The 17,795-nt window shown below is 32.4% G+C and overlaps 1 protein-coding gene across 4 annotated transcripts in view; it reads right to left on the bottom strand.

The window, feature by feature from the left end:
* Positions 1-17,795, bottom strand: part of LOC126814505 (RING finger and SPRY domain-containing protein 1) — a 332,620-nt gene that overhangs the window by 272,903 nt on the left and 41,922 nt on the right. For all 4 annotated transcript variants that reach the window (XM_056099495.1, XM_056099494.1, XM_050539686.2 and 1 more), the window contains exon 2: positions 745-1,220. In XM_056099495.1, coding sequence (XP_055955470.1) covers positions 745-1,004 — 260 coding nt within the window. In that variant the 5' untranslated portion in view covers positions 1,005-1,220. The remainder of the gene's footprint in view (positions 1-744; positions 1,221-17,795) is intronic.

Genomic DNA, 17,795 nt, shown 5'->3' with positions numbered 1-17,795 from the left:
AAAAAAAGGTAATCTAAAACTAAATGTTCTAAATTGATAAAGAAACATTTTAGTATTCAATAGAATTTAGGCATCACAAAAACAAACAATACTGAATACAAAGAGGCAAATTAGAAAGTGTAGACTGTCTCGAAAGACAGCTGTCTGCTGACTGAATGACGTAGGTTTGTCAATGACGTCAGAATTTTAGAAGTGGTTGAAAGGCTTAAGAATGATTCCGACTCGGATTATATCGATGACACTGATTCTGAAGACGATATTTCTGATCAAAATGATTTAGAATGATTTGCAAATTATAGATCAACATAATTATCCCCTTCAACTTTTTTATTGCTGTCAAGATTCACTTATAATTATCCGGCAGTAGTCGAATGAAATAGGCATACAAAATATTTCACTTTAGCATTTATTTAGCCTGACCACTTGATGTCATGTCGTTGACCGGTTAAGGTTTAAATTGGATAAAAATTGTTACCTCTAGAGGGACCACAAGCTAAAAATATGATTTTTTGTACAATCACGGGTCATAATCCATGAAGTTACAGTCCAATACATGCCAATTTCGAAAGTAACTAAGATCTTTAGGGGATAAACCTATATTTCAAGTTTCGTCAAAATCGGATAAAACGTCCAGACGGACAGGGGCGACAACTATATATGTCCACATGAAAATGTGGGCGTATAAAAATCCTGGAAGACTTGACAAATTATACGGAAATATTAGATCCACAATTACATACATACTTATCTACTAAAGTACGAATCAGTGAAAGAGTTTCCAATACTAGAGAGTCTATGCTTCGCTGTATGCTTTCTCTGCTGTGACTATTACTTCCGTGACGTCTCCTCTGAGAAAATCCATTTGCTGGTCGCTGTGGTGATTGACCACGTTCATGTGATGATCTTCTTCGTGCCTCATCAGCAGTAGGGGATTGATTATCTCTACCTATATTTGATTGATCTGCTTCTTTCGTTTTGCATGTTCCTAAACAGCATCCCATCATGACCTTTTGCAAAGATGCAGAGATAGTTTATAAACACAGTCTGAGTTATTTCAGGATAAAAATAAAAATGTTTGAACACAATATGAAACAACCAAACAGTTACTATCATTCCTGTTTGCTAAATTTATGCTATGTCTTTCCAATCATAATAAATAAATAAATGTGGTAATGCATTTTTTCTTGCACCACAGTTTCAGTCAAGGCATTGTTGAATCTCTGTAATAGATAAAAAAGAAAAATGGTACAGTAATTAAATTATATGCTAATTAATTATTAGATTTTAAACCATGAAAGTACCTCAAATTCACCATGAATTACAAGTTTTCACCATTGTAAATAATTCTACATATATTATTAATATTATTAAGTAAAAAGTTGAGATTTTAAGCTGTTAAATAGTTGTTAATTATTAGATTGTAAACCATGAAAGTACCTCAAATTCACCATGAATTACAAGTTTTCACCATTGTAAATAATTCTACATATATTATTAATATTATTAAGTAAAAAGTTGAGATTTTAAGCTGTTAAATAGTTGTATCCGTATTTAATAAAGAATAGGTGGGTTTGTTCATTTGTGCTTCAAGATGCACACATCTGAAATTAGGTTTCAATCTGATTGGTCAAGACATTTGGAAGACAATAACTCTCCTTTTAATTAATGAGGTGGAGTGTTCAAAATTTGTGTAGTTGTTTATTAGGTGAATGTCTTGACAGTGTTCATGACAACTTTGGCTCGGTGATGAGACTTTTCTGCTTAGATCAAGTAGTGGTAAGCAATTTGATTCATCAAGACTTTAGAACAAAACAACTCTGCTTGTATGTTTAAACTTGGTGTAGATGTTCATTAGGTGAATGTCTTGACTGAGTTCAATGATTATCATTTTCTGCTAAAGCTAAGTAGAGCTAAGCAATTTCAGTGGTCAATGATTTGGGACAAGATAGCTTTGATTTTAACTGATTTGGGACAAGATAGCTTTGATTTTAACTGATGGAGAGTGATGAAACTTAAGTGTATAGTTTCACTACCAGGTACTTCAAAACCTTGACTAAGTTTGATCCTGAACATTTTCTGCTTATACTAAGTATAGATAATAAGTTTGATTGCTCCGTACTTTTCAAAAATATAAATATGATCCGCGTATTGATTGATATTTTTATACGAAAAAGGAATATCATTTACTTCAAACAAATATTTGTATCGCAGGCTAAAAATACAATTTTTGCCAAAATGACATTACTTCCAGTGATAATGAAAATGTTAAATCAGTTTTAGGAAATCATATGGCATTAGGCATCACATGGTGAAAATATTATAACAATCGAATAACAATTCACACATTTATGGATCAAAAACCTTGAAAATTGACTTGAAAAAAAAATCGCCTATTTCTCCGCAACTGAAAAAGTTAGAAACCATTTTGTGATATCTATATGACAGCAGGAGTTCATTCTATTTGTTGATTAGAATTAAATATTTGTTTTGAAGGCTAAAAATATAGTTTTCATTCAATTGACGCCATTTCCGGTGACAGTTAAAATGTTAAATTGGTTTGACCTTGGCAAACGTGACATTAGGCATCAAATGGTGTTACTTTTATGAAAATCCAATAATAATTGACTCTTTTACAGGAAAGTAACATGACAAGTGAGTCATGCAAAATTACCTATTTCTCGGCAACTGCGCATATTACAAACTAAATGTCTTCGTATGGATTAATGCTACAAGTTTATGAAAGTTACGATGAAAAATTTCAAAATACCAAAAGCTCATTTTCACATCCTTTTTCACCTGTAAATCGAAATGACACAAAAACAAAACCGAAATTAAAAGATAGCTTGCCAGGCAACGACACATACGCCCACAGCAGCTAAATCGTCCGGACAGTCAACAAGAGTTGTCGCATATTTTTACTTTTTCAGTAATGAAACATTTATAATAAACCAAAATCTGATTAAGAGTAACAACTCATTGGGTAATTATCAGAAAATCATTAGAATTTGTTTGGTTTTTATAAAGTTCTGCTCCATGCTAACGTTTAGCATACGAAACATTTAATATCATGGATTTAGCTGTTCTAGTTATCAAAATTCATTGAAAATAAATATAATTGTTTGTCTCAAGACCTTAAATTCTGTGTATCAATCTGAAATCAATCAGATGATAACAAGCCCCTAGAGCGTCACAAGATATTTTAAAGTGATCATTAGGGTGTAACGGTCATATATTCAAACGTTTTTTGAAATCGGATAATAATTGTGACCTCTAGGGGGACTACAAGCTAAAACACAATTTTTTGTACAATCAGGGGCCATAATTCAGGAAGTTACGATCCGATATGCGCAAATATCGAAAAGAACCAAGATCTTTGGGTTATAAACATACATCTCAAGTTTGATCAAAATCAGATGAAAATTGTGACCTCTAGAGTGTCCAGTTGTGTAAACAAGCTAAAAACGTGATTTTTTGTACAATCAGGAGCCATAATCCATGAAGTTATGGTCCTATACATGTCAATATCAAAAGGAACCAAGATCTTTGGGAGATAGACCTTGTGGACGAACAGGGGCGACGACAATATACGTCCAGATGAAAATGTGGGCGTATAAAAATGACTGCTCCATCCTGACCTATAATAGTGCTAGCATCTGGTCTTCTATAAAATATCTTTTCAGCAGTCATAAAGGGACTCTCGGTAGTACGGATTTGTTTAAAAAATGCCCGTCTAATCTTCTATGAACTTTCTGCCGCAATATCAATAAATGCTTTCCTTGCAGCGATCAATGATGAAATATGGTCGCCAACGACTTGGCTAACTGTCGTACCTTCTAGTGCAGGTGGTTTATCAATGAGCGTTGACGGCAAGTTGGGTTTTCTTCCGTAGACAAACTGATATGGACTGAAACCATTAGAATTCACAAGGCTATTCTTGGCCATGATTGCACATCTTAAACAGGTTTACCAACTACACTTCTCTTCAACCTGTATCTTTAGTAGAATGTTTGTGGGTGTTTGATTATTTCTCTCAAGTAAACCATTTGACCATGGGCTGTATGCAGCGGTTGTTTTCGATTTCGATTCTATGATAAATTTTTTACAAACATCCCTAACTTCAGAATGATTAAATTCGCCTCCATTATCACTATACAATCTCTTCGAGGCACTATGAATACTGATCAAATGTTGAATGAAATATTCCACAAAAACAGAAGCTTTCTTACTTTTAATAATAGTCCCAGCACTGAAACAGGTGAATTCATCTATTATGTGTAAATACAAAAGATTTTTGTTAAGTTCACGAAGATCTACCGCAACTGTTTCATTGAAATTACTTGCTAAAGGCAAACCAAGGACTGGTTTGGGGACAGGTTTCTTATAACAAAGACAAGTTTCACATTTTTTTTACCACCGATTTCAATAGTTCAGTCACATTTTGCTCCTTTATCTTGCCAGAGTTCTAAAGAAGTGAGATTAAACGTTCAACTGTCACATGGCCAAATTGTACATGTAACTTTTGTAAAGTTTTTTTTCATATCCTGTTGAGACTGTTTCATCATTCATTAGGACTTCATTTTTATGTATATGTATATTACTGGTATCTAAATATATCGACACAGTAGTGGCCACTAGAAGTAAATTCTAAGTCAATAGGCTGGCCAAACAATTCTGCTTTATCATTCACTAAATATCTAAGAATGTTCCTACTCTCTTTAAAGAGCCTTTACTCAATAATAAAGAGATGTCCGTATTAACCACTTCAGTCTCAAAATTTGCATGTCCAATTTTAGCAGGAATTTTAACTTTCTCAAATGAATTGACTTGCAATCCATCACTGAATCTAAACCCCCTCCTACTTGGTTCTCTATGTACCTTACGTTTTTCTTCTTTACTCAACTTTTGAAAGAAGTTGTCTAACCACTTTCTACCACTTACTGTTTTGGTACATGCTGTGTCTATCACTGCACTACCATAGGATTCAACCTATTTGGTTTGCAAATTCTTCGACTTTAGCAAATAAAGTAACATGTTCTTCTAAATCATCCGTTTTTTGAAAATTCCATGTCAATGTTCCACACTTGAACAAAAATAAAATGATAAGGAGGAAGTTCAATGCAATTTTTTTTTAAATATAATTATGTTGAAGTTATTTAAATTTGGTTGATATTTTATCTGTCTTACGTTATCACCAAAATATGAGGCACCAAAGTTGTTCATCATTTTTATATGGCTGATTCAGAACATATAATTAATTAGATCTAACATGAATCAACAGAGTGAAAACTGTATTTGAAATGTGTCCCGTCTGTCACACGAGTTTATAATGCTGCTTTCCTGCTTTAATCAGCTTTTTTTTTACCTTCAAATAGTTCAAGAAGCTTGTAATAACATTGTTGAATTTTATTAGATCATTTGTCATTGATCTCTTTTTATTATTTGATAGTTCAGTTGTAATTATTAACAAACTAATTCTTCCACAAAAGTTGGCTAACTTTAGGAATTTTTGGAAAACCCCAGTCAAGGTTGCTCCAATTTGAAATTTTTGAATTGATAAAATGTTGATTTATAATTGAAGATTAGGTACATTGTATCTGAAGCCTTTGTATCCAAATTACTTCAAGATATCCATCTTTAATTGTTATTATAAATTTATTCTGATTTTTCTTTAAAGTACATGTTCCAGATTTTTTTTTTTATCATGTGAAATAATTTTTAAACCCCAATCTTCGTTCTATTATGAATTGTCTAATCAGTGTTATATTATATTTGACAAATATACTGAGCGCCATGGAAAACGCATCACTTTTTTTCCCAAATATTTTATTACATGGTGGTTTTGTATGTATAATATTATTCAATTCTATGAGCTATTGTTTCACACAATGCTCCCAAACGCAAAAAATATCGGCCCGTGTGCACAAAAAAAAATTGCACGAGATGCACATGAAAAACCCAATATTCACGTGCAGCATTGTGTGCGAGCACTTTAAAAGCATGTTTTCAACTTAATGTGCAGTACAAGAACTGTGAAACGTCAATCATAATTTGTTGTTGGACGTGCGAAGGAATCGAGCTAGAGATGCCGAGACTTACTGAAAATCAACGGAATGAAGCCATGGGAATGTCCAGGGCTGGCATGTCTACACGTGCTATTGCCAGACACTTCGATTGTCATCAGTCCACTATTGTAAGGTTGGTGGAACGTGTTCGAGTTACTACTTCTGCTACTTAGAGTCCTAACGATGGTCTATGGTATGAATCCAAATTTAAAAGCCTCAATATAGTAGAAATGGTCCAAAAGGGCCACAATCTTTGAAAAAAGTCGAAAAATCGTTATATCTGTAAATCTGCTTTTAGTGGTATACAGGAGGTAAAACTGTCCAATGGATCTTTCTGAAACTTCTGGTAAAGGAAGTTAAGTTCCCATACCACTTGTTAAATCTATCCCGATAATGATCCGTAAACCGGAAGTAGTCGAAAAAATATTCGATATTTAAAAAACCCAGTAAAAATCGGTGCTCTTGAAAAAAATCGTGATTTCGCCGTCGGGTGTGACCGCATCAAAACATCTAAAGTATCGTTTGGTAGCTCGATGAATGGGCTATTGTATGACTAATTTCCTGTCTGATTCCTGAAAGCCGGTTCAGTGCTGCTTGCAGGTCTAGTTAGGGTTTCACACTGCGTAGCTTGTGTGAAACCCTATTGTTTTTGTTAAAATTATTATTCTTCTTATTATTAGGGTTTCACACTGCGTAGCTTGTGTGAAACACTATTGTTTTTGTTAAGATTATTCTTATTATTATTTTTTTTTTCCACTTGAGCATATCTCAGAAACTACTTGTCGGATCAATTCGATGTCTTCGGTTTTACTGGGAAAATGGGTGTGACTTAGAGATTAAAGCTATTTCGAACGTTCTGCTGAACCGGCTTTCAGAAATCAGACAGGAAGTGTGTCATACAATAGCCCATTCATCGAGCTACTAAACGATACTTTAGGTGTTTTAATCCGGTCACACCCGACCGTGAAATCACGATTTTTGCAAGAGCACCGATTTTAACTGGGGGTTTTTTAATATCAAATATATTTATATGACTACGGTTTCACCGGTGCCACGTCACCCTAAACATATGTCACTTCCAGTACCAATGAAACCATTAAACAGGTTTCCACATAAGCATTGCACACATCAAATAAAATGGACGCCGAATCAACCAAATCCAGCAATATCAATTCATTTTATACATTTGTTACATGTAAGTGTACAGTATTTCCGGTGATAATGAAAATGTCCAATTAGTTTTATGAAATCAAAAATGGCATAAGGCATCACATGGTGAAAATTTTATGTAAATCGAATAATAATTGCCACTTTTATAGACCAAAAACCTTGAAAAGTGACTTGTAGAAAACCGTCTATTTCTCTGCAACCGTACAAGTTAGAAACCATTTTCTGGTATCTGTATGATCGTATGGGTTTAATCTATTTGGTGATTGGAATCAAATATCATAATTTTAAAAACATTACAAATTAGACTCATTTGAATAAAATATCTGTTTTGAAGGCTAAAAATACAGTTTTTGCCAAAATGACGTTCCTTCCGGTGATAATGAAAATCTTAAATTACTTGTATGACATTGTAAATGGCATTAGGTATCACACAGTGAAAATTTTATGAAAATCGAATAATAATTGACACTTTTATGGACCAAAAACCTTGAAAAGTGACCTGTTGAAAATCGCCTATTTCTCCGCAACTGAACAAGTTAGAAACAATTTTGTGAAATATATATGACCTTATGGATTATATTAATATGTGAATGTAAACAAAAAATTAAAATTATTAATACATATTAAATAATTCTTGTTTGAAAAAAATATTGATTTTAAAAGTTAAAAATGCACTTTTTGACAAAATGGCGTCACTGCTGGTGTCAATTTTAAATTGTAATCAATTTGATACGACGCATACTTGCTTTTTGAATCATATGGTGTCACTTTTGTGAAAATCTTATAATAATTGACTATTTTACAGGCAAAATAACGAAAATAGTGACTTATGCAAAATTGCCCATTTCTAGGTAACTGCTTATATTACAAACTAATTTTAACATACATTTTCTTCGCATAGATTATAGCTACAAGTTTATAAAAGTTACGTAGAAATATCTGAAAATCTGAAAAGCCTGAATGGGTTGTAAATAGGTCAATTTTACACCTTTTTTCACCTCTTAATCGAATTTGCTCGAAAATGAAATCGAAATTAAAAAAACTGTTCCCAACATTTTGTGCGCCTTTAAAGGGCACACTCTTTTAGTTATATCAGTTTTTTAAAAAAATAATATTTGCTTTCGAAAAATGGTACCTAACTGTCAAAATTGTAGTTTTTGGTAAAATTAAGCCACTTCCGGTGCGGACAGATAACTCTATTGGTAACAAAAAAAATGACAATTGAGACAATGGAGTATGTGAACTTTGTTTTATACAAATCGAGCAATAAATAATTAATCTAGGACTGAAAAACTGAATTAGCCAATGGCGGCCAAGGAAAATTACTGAGACAAAAAAAATCACATTTTTGCCCAAGTCAGATGACTCGTTAATTTTCTGTAAAACACGACTAAAAAATATTCATTAATAAAAAAGTTTTTTGTAAAAATTTAAATTTTCAAATTTCGAACGACAAAAGCCATAGATGAATGTTCGAAATTGAAAAATGTGAGATAGCCATTGTCTCGGAAAAGATTCAGGGTTTCCAAAAATGTGAATTGTTTTAAAGTAGGTAAAGAATTTGCGAAACCACGGCCGATTTTTGATTTATTGCTACCGTTCAAAATTCGGCCACTTCCGGTCTGCGCAGAAGTTTCAAAAGTACTTTATCGAGTAACCACCACATGGTTTCCAGAGAGAAAATTGAACCCTAGATCGATATCTGTTTTCGATCATGGAGAAATAGGCTCCCGCGGTAAATAATAATAATAATAATAATTTTAGTAATCTCAATAGGCTTTCAGACAAAAGTCTGAAAGCCTAATAATCGTCGGATTTTAACATTGGATACATTTTGACATAGCCTGAGACAGGGCACATAGCTACGGTAGTTTAGATTTTTCATTTTCGACGAATCTTCGGAGATATTAGGCGCCAAATTTTGAAAATTTTATTAATGAATAATTTTTTACGGCATTTTACCCAGGGTTAAGGGGTCGTCTGATTTGATCAAAAATGTGAACATTTTTTGTCTCGATAATTTTTTTTGGCCGCTATTGGCTAATTCAGTTTATCGGTTCTAGGTTAATTATTTATTGCCCGATTTTTATAAAACAAAGTTCATATGCTCCATGGTGCAAATTCTCAATTTTTTTATTACCGGTAAAGTTTTCTATGGGTACCGGATGTGACGCAATTTTGCTAAAAACTCCAATTTTGTCGAGTCGGAACGTCTTTTCACTAGCAAATGTTAATTTTTGCAAATCTGATAGTTTAAGATAAATGCCCCTACAAAAGGCGCACAAAATGTCGGACTCACTTTTTTAATTAGGGTTTCACACTGCGTAGCTTGTGTGAAACACTATTGTTTTTGTTAAAATTATTAGGGTTTCACACTGCGTAGCTTGTGTGAAACACTATTGTTTTTGTTAAAATTATTATTCTTATTATTATTATTATTATTCTTTTGTTTTGAGTAGATCTCAGCAACTGATTGTCGGATCGTTACGATTTCTTCAGTTTTACTGAAAAAGTGGGTGTGACTTAGAGGATAAAGCTATTTTGAACGTTCTGCGACAATGCGAAATGTCCGAAATCACCGAAGCTATCGTTTTTAGAAATATTGCAGTAATTTTAACAATAATCATTGGATTTTAACTTTCGATGCATTTTGGCATAGCCGGAGACGGGGCACATAGCTACGCTACTTTTGATTTTTGATTTTCGGCAAATCTTCGCAGATATTAGGCGCTAAATTTAGAAAATTTAAATTTTTACAAAAAACTTTTTTATTTATGAATATTTTTTAGTCGTGTTTTACACAAATATAACGAGTCCTCTGACTTGGGCAAAAATGTGAAAAATTTTTGTCTCGGTAATTTTCCTTGGCCCCAATTGGCTAATTCAGTTTTTCAGTCCTAGATTAATTATTTATTGTTCGATTTGTATAAAACAAAGTTCATATGCTCCGTTGTCTCAATTGTCATTTTTTTTGTTACCAATAGTGTTATCTGTCGGCACCGGAAGTGGCGTAAATTGACAAAAAACTACAATTTTGACAGTTAGGTACCATTTTTCGAAAGCAAATATTATTTTTTTCAAATCTGGTATAACTGAAATTGTGCGCCCTTTAAAGGCGCACAAAATGTTGGAACCAGTTTTTTTAATTTCGATTCCGTTTTCGGGCTATTTCGATTAAAAGGTGAAAAAAGGTGTAAAATTAAGCTATTTACAACCCATCCAGCGTTTTCATATTTAAAAATATTACTTCGTAACTTTCATAAACTCGTAGCAATAATCTATACGGAGAGAATGTATGTGAAAATTAATTTGTAATATGCGCAGTTGCCGAGAAATGGGCAATTTTGCATGAGTCACTTTTTACGCTAGTTTGCCTGTAAAAGAGTCAATTATTATTCGATTTTCATAAAAGTGACACCATTTGATGTGTAATGTCAATTTTAACTAGGTCAAACCAATTTAACATTTTCAATATCACCGGAAATGACGTAATTTGGGCAAAAATTGTATTTATAGCCTTCGAAACCAGTAATTTATTCAAATGAGTCATATTTGTTATTTGTTTAAAATTTTGATATTTGATTCAAATGAACTAATACAATGAACCCTTACGATCATATAGATATCACAAAATGGTTTCTAACTTGTTCAGTTGCGGAGAAATAGGCAATTTTCAACAGGTCACTTTTTAAGGTTTTTTGTCAATAAAAGTGTCAATTATTATTCGATTTTCATGAAATTTTCATTGTGTGATACCTAATGCCATTTACGATTTCATACAAGTAATTTAAGATTTTCATTATCACCGGAAGTAACGTCATTTTGGCAAAAACTGTATTTTTAGCCTTCAAAACAGATATTTTATTCAAATGAATCAGATTTGTAATGTTTTTAAAATTATGATATTTGATTCCAATCAACAAATAGAATGAACTCATTCGATCATACAGATACCTCAAAATGGTTTCTAACTTGTACGGTTGCAGAGAAATAGGCGATTTTCTACAAGTCATTTTTCAAGGTTTTTGGTCTATAAAGGTGGCAACTATTATAGGATTTACATAAAATTTTCACCATGTGATGATGCTATTTCTGATTTCATAAACCAATTTAACATTTTCATTATCACCGGAAGTAATGTAATTTTGGTACCGGAAGTGACATAAGTTCAAGGGTAACGTGGCACCGGTGAAACCCGTCATTACTGCTTCGCAGTTCTAGTTATTCTTATTATTATTATTCTTCTTTTGTTTTGAGTAGATCTCAGCAACTGATTGTCGGATCGTTACGATTTCTTCGGTTTTATCGGAAAAGTGGGTGTGACTTAGAGGATAAAGCTATTTTGAACGTTCTGCAACAATGCGAAATGTCCGAAATCACCGAAGCTATCGTTTTTAGAAATATTGCAGTAATTTTAACAATAATCATTGGATTTTAACTTTCGATGTAAAAGAGTTAATTATAATCCGATTTTCTTTTTTTTTTCACCATATGATGCCTAATGCCATTTTTGACTGGGCGGATCCAATTTTACATGTTCAGTGTCACCTGAAATGGCGTCATATGGGCAAAAACTGTATTTATAGCCTTCAAAACAGATATTTTTTTCAGAGGAGTCTGATTTGTAATGTTTTTAAATTTATGATAATTGATTGCAATCAACAAATAGAATGAATCAATACGATCATACAGATACCACAAAATGGTTCCTAACTTTTACGGTTGCAGAGAAATAGACGATTTTCTACAAGTCACTTTTCAAGGTTTTTGGTCTATAAAAGTGTCAATTATTATTTGATTTTCATAAAATTTTCACCATTTGATGCCTGATGCCATTTATGATTTCATGGAACTAATTTAACATTTTCATTATCACGGGAAGTAATGTCGTTTTGGCAAAAACTTTATTTTTAGCCTTCAAAACAAATAATTTTTTTGAAGTGAGTTATATTTATTATTCGTTTAACATTATGATATTTGACTCAAATGGACATATATATTGAATCAATAAGTTCAAGGGTAACGTGGCATCAGTGAAACCTGTCATTACTGCGTCGCAGTTCTAGTTAGGCTTTCACCTTTGGTGAAAGACTATTGTTATTACTAAGATTAATATTATTAGGGTTTCACACTGCGTAGCTTGTGTGAAACACTATTGTTTTTGTTAAAATTATTATTAGGGTTTCACACTGCGAAGCTTGTGTGAAACACTATTGTTTTTGTTAAAATTATTATTCTTATTATTATTATTATTCTTCTTTTGTTTTGAGTAGATCTCAGCAACTACTTGTCGCATCGTTACGATTTCTTCGGTTTTACTGGGAAAGTGGGTGTGACTTAGAGGATAAAGCTATTTTGAACGTTCTGCGACAATGCGAAATGTCCGAAATCACCGAAGTTATCGTTTTTACAAATATTGCGGTAATTTTAACAATAATCATGGGATTTTAACTTTCGATACATTTTGGCATAGCTGGAGACAGGGCACATAGCTGCGCTACTTTTGATTTTTGATTTTCGGCAAATCTTCGCAGATATTAGGCGCTAAATTTAGAAAATTTAAATTTTTACAAAAAACTTTTTTATTTATGAATATTTTTTAGTCGTGTTTTACACAAATATAACGAGCCCTCTGACTTGGGCAAAAATGTGAAAATTTTTTGTCTCGGTAATTTTCCTTGGCCCCCATTGGCTAATTCAGTTTTTCAGTCCTAGATTAATTATTTATTGTTCGATTTGTATAAAACAAAGTTCATATGCTCCGTTGTCTCAATTGTCATTTTTTTTGTTACCAATAGTGTTATCTGTCGGCACCGGAAGTGGCGTAAATTGACAAAAAACTACAATTTTGACAGTTAGGTACCATTTTTCGAAAGCAAATATTATTGTTTTCAAATCTGGTATAACTGAAATTGTGCGCCCTTTAAAGGCGCACAAAATGTTGGGACCAGTTTTTTTAATTTCGATTCCGTTTTCGGGCTATTTCGATTAAAAGGTGAAAAAAGGTGTAAAATTAAGCTATTTACAACCCATCCAGCGTTTTCATATTTTAAAATATTACTTCGTAACTTTCATAAACTCGTAGCAATAATCTATACGGAGAGAATGTATGTGAAAATTAATTTGTAATATGCGCAGTTGCCGAGAAATGGGCAATTTTGCATGAGTCACTTTTTACGCTAGTTTGCCTGTAAAAGAGTCAATTATTATTCGATTTTCATAAAAGTGACACCATTTGATGTGTAATGTCAATTTTAACTAGGTCAAACCAAATTAACCCTTTCAATATCACCGGAAATGACGTAATTTGGGCAAAAATTGTATTTATAGCCTTCGAAACCAGTAATTTATTCAAATGAGTCATATTTGTTATTTGTTTAAAATTTTGATATTTGATTCAAATCAACTAATACAATGACCCCTTACGATCATATAGATATCACAAAATGGTTTCTAACTTGTTCAGTTGCGGAGAAATAAGCAATTTTCAACAGGTCACTTTTTAAGGTTTTTTGTCAATAAAAGTCTCAATTATTATTCGATTTTCATGAAATTTTCACTGTGTGATACATAATGCCATTTACGATTTCATACAAGTAATTTCAGATTTTCATTATCACCGGAAGTAACGTCATTTTGGCAAAAACTGTATTTTTAGCCTTCAAAACAGATATTTTATTCAAATGAATCAGATTTGTAATGTTTTTAAAATTATGATATTTGATTCCAATCAACAAATAGAATGAACTCCTTCGATCATACAGATACCTCAAAATGGTTTCTAACTTGTACGGTTGCAGAGAAATAGGCGATTTTCTACAAGTCATTTTTCAAGGTTTTTGGTCTATAAAGGTGGCAATTATTATAGGATTTACATAAAATTTTCACCATGTGATCATGCTATTTCTGATTTCATAAACCAATTTAACATTTTCATTATCACCGGAAGTAATGTAATTTTGACAGGATCACTGACATGTAGCAAATGAATTGATTGCTGGATTTGGTTGTTTCTGCGTCCATTTTATTTCGTGTGTGCAATGCTTATGTGGAAACCTGTTTAACGGTTTCATTGGTACCGGAAGTGACATAAGTTCAAGGGTAACGTGGCACCGGTGAAACCCGTCATTACTGCTTCGCAGTTCTAGTTCTTATTATTATTATTCTTCTTTTGTTTTGAGTAGATCTCAGCAACTGATTGTCGGATCGTTACGATTTCTTCGGTTTTATCGGAAAAGTGGGTGTGACTTAGAGGATAAAGCTATTTTGAACGTTCTGCGACAATGCGAAATGTCCGAAATCACCGAAGCTATCGTTTTTAGAAATATTGCAGTAATTTTAACAATAATCATTGGATTTTAACTTTCGATGCATTTTGGCATAGCCGGAGACGGGGCACATAGCTACGCTACTTTTGATTTTTGATTTTCGGCAAATCTTCGCAGATATTAGGCGCTAAATTTAGAAAATTTAAATTTTTACAAAAAACTTTTTTATTTATGAATATTTTTTAATCGTGTTTTACACAAATATAACGAGTCCTCTGACTTGGGCAAAAATGTGAAAATTTTTTATCTCGGTAATTTTCCTTGGCCCCCATTGGCTAATTCAGTTTTTCAGTCCTAGATTAATTATTTATTGTTCGATTTGTATAAAACAAAGTTCATATGCCCCGTTGTCTCAATTGTCATTTTTTTTGTTACCAATAGTGTTATCTGTCGGCACCGGAAGTGGCGTAAATTGACAAAAAACTACAATTTTGACAGTTAGGTACCATTTTTCGAAAGCAAATATTATTTTTTTCAAATCTGGTATAACTGAAATTGTGCGCCCTTTAAAGGCGCACAAAATGTTGGGACCATTTTTTTTAATTTCGATTCCGTTTTCGGGCTATTTCGATTAAAAGGTGAAAAAAGGTGTAAAATTAAGCTATTTACAACCCATTCAGCGTTTTCATATTTTAAAATATTACTTCGTAACTTTCATAAACTCGTAGCAATAATCTATACGGAGAGAATGTATGTGAAAATTAATTTGTAATATGCGCAGTTGCCGAGAAATGGGCAATTTTGCATGAGTCACTTTTTACGCTAGTTTGCCTGTAAAAGAGTCAATTATTATTCGATTTTCATAAAAGTGACACCATTTGATGTGTAATGTCAATTTTAACTAGGTCAAACCAATTTAACATTTTCAATATCACCGGAAATGACGTAATTTGGGCAAAAATTGTATTTATAGCCTTCGAAACCAGTAATTTATTCAAATGAGTCATATTTGTTATTTGTTTAAAATTTTGATATTTGATTCAAATCAACTAATACAATGAACCCTTACGATCATATAGATATCACAAAATGGTTTCTAACTTGTTCAGTTGCGGAGAAATAGGCAATTTTCAACAGGTCACTTTTTAAGGTTTTTTTGTCAAAAAAAGTGTCAATTATTATTCGATTTTCATGAAATTTTCACTGTGTGATACATAATGCCATTTACGATATCATACAAGTAATTTAAGATTTTCATTATCACCGGAAGTAACGTCATTTTGGCAAAAACTGTATTTTTAGCCTTCAAAACAGATATTTTATTCAAATGAATCAGATTTGTAATGTTTTTAAAATTATGATATTTGATTCCAATCAACAAATAGAATGAACTCATTCGATCATACAGATACCTCAAAATGGTTTCTAACTTGTACGGTTGCAGAGAAATAGGCGATTTTCTACAAGTCATTTTTCAAGGTTTTTGGTCTATAAAGGTGGCAATTATTATAGGATTTACATAAAATTTTCAACATGTGATGATGCTATTTCTGATTTCATAAACCAATTTAACATTTTCATTATCACCGGAAGTAATGTAATTTTGACAGGATCACTGACATGTAGCAAATGAATTGATTGCTGGATTTGGTTGTTTCTGCGTCCATTTTATTTCATGTGTGCAATGCTTATGTGGAAACCTGTTTAACGGTTTCATTGGTACCGGAAGTGACATAAGTTCAAGGGTAACGTGGCACCGGTGAAACCCGTCATTACTGCTTCGCAGTTCTAGTTCTTATTATTATTATTATTCTTCTTTTGTTTTGAGTAGATCTCAGCAACTACTTGTCGCATCGTTACGATTTCTTCGGTTTTACTGGGAAAGTGGGTGTGACTTAGAGGATAAAGCTATTTTGAACGTTCTGCGACAATGCGAAATGTCCGAAATCACCGAAGTTATCGTTTTTACAAATATTGCGGTAATTTTAACAATAATCATGGGATTTTAACTTTCGATACATTTTGGCATAGCTGGAGACAGGGCACATAGCTGCGCTACTTTCGATTTTTGATTTTCAGCAAAAATTCGAAGATATTAGGCGCCAAATTTCGGAAATTTAAAATTTTACAAAAAACTTTTTTATTGATGAATATTTTTTACTCGTGTTGTGCACAGAATTAAAGAGTCATCTGACTTGCGCAAAAATGTTAAAATTTTTTGTCTCAGTAATTTTCCTTGGCCTCCATTGGCTAATTCAGTTTTTCAGTCCTAGCTTAATTTTTTATTGTTCGATTTGTATAAAACAAAGTTCATATGCTTCGTTGTCTCAATTGTCATTTTTTTTATTACCAAAAGTGTTATCTGTCGGCACCGGAAGTGGCATAATTTTACCAAAAACTACAATTTTGACAGTTAGGTACCATTTTTTGAAAACAAATATTATTTTTTTGAAAAATTATATGACTCAAAGAGTGTGTCCTTTAAAGGCGCAAAAAATGTCGGAAGCAGTTTTTTTAATTTCTTTTTCATTTTCTAGCAAATTGGATTAAGAGGTGAAAAAAGGCGTAAAATTGACCTATTTACAACTCATTCAGGCTTTTCAGATTTTAAAATATTTTTACGTAACTTTTATAAACTTGTAGCTATAATCCATACGAAGAGAATGTATGTGAAAATTAGTTTGTAATATAAGCAGTTGCCGAGAAATAGGCAATTTTGCATGAGTCACTTTTCACGTAATTTTGGCTGTAAAAGAATCAATTATTATTCGATTTTCAATTTTCTTTCGCCATTGGATGCCTAATGCCATAGTGGACTATGTCAAACCATTTTACCCCTTGCGCTGCCACCGGAAATGACGTCATTTGCTCAAAACTTAAATTTTAGCCTTCAAAAAACAATATTTTATTCAAATGATTCGTATTTGTTATTTTTTTCAAATTATGATATTTGATTCTATTGATCAAATAGATTGAACCCATACGATCATACAGATACCACAAAATGGTTTCTAACTTGTACGGTTGCAGAGAAATGGGCGATTTTCCTTAAGTCACTTTTCAAGGTTTTTGGTCTATAAAAGTGTCAGTTATTATTCGATTTTCATAAAATTTTCACCATATGATATCTTGTGTCATTTATGATTTCATAGAACTAATTTAACATTTTCATTATCACCGGAAGTAACGTCATTTTGGCAAAAACTGTATTTTTAGCCTTCAAAACAGATATTTTTTTCAAATGAGTCTTATTTGTATTGTTTTTAAAATTATGATATTTGATTCCAATCAGCAA

Source organism: Patella vulgata, chromosome 3 (assembly GCF_932274485.2).
Source record: "Patella vulgata chromosome 3, xgPatVulg1.2, whole genome shotgun sequence".
Taxonomy (NCBI): Eukaryota; Metazoa; Mollusca; class Gastropoda; family Patellidae; genus Patella; species Patella vulgata.
This window is presented reverse-complemented; position numbering and strand designations above follow the sequence as displayed.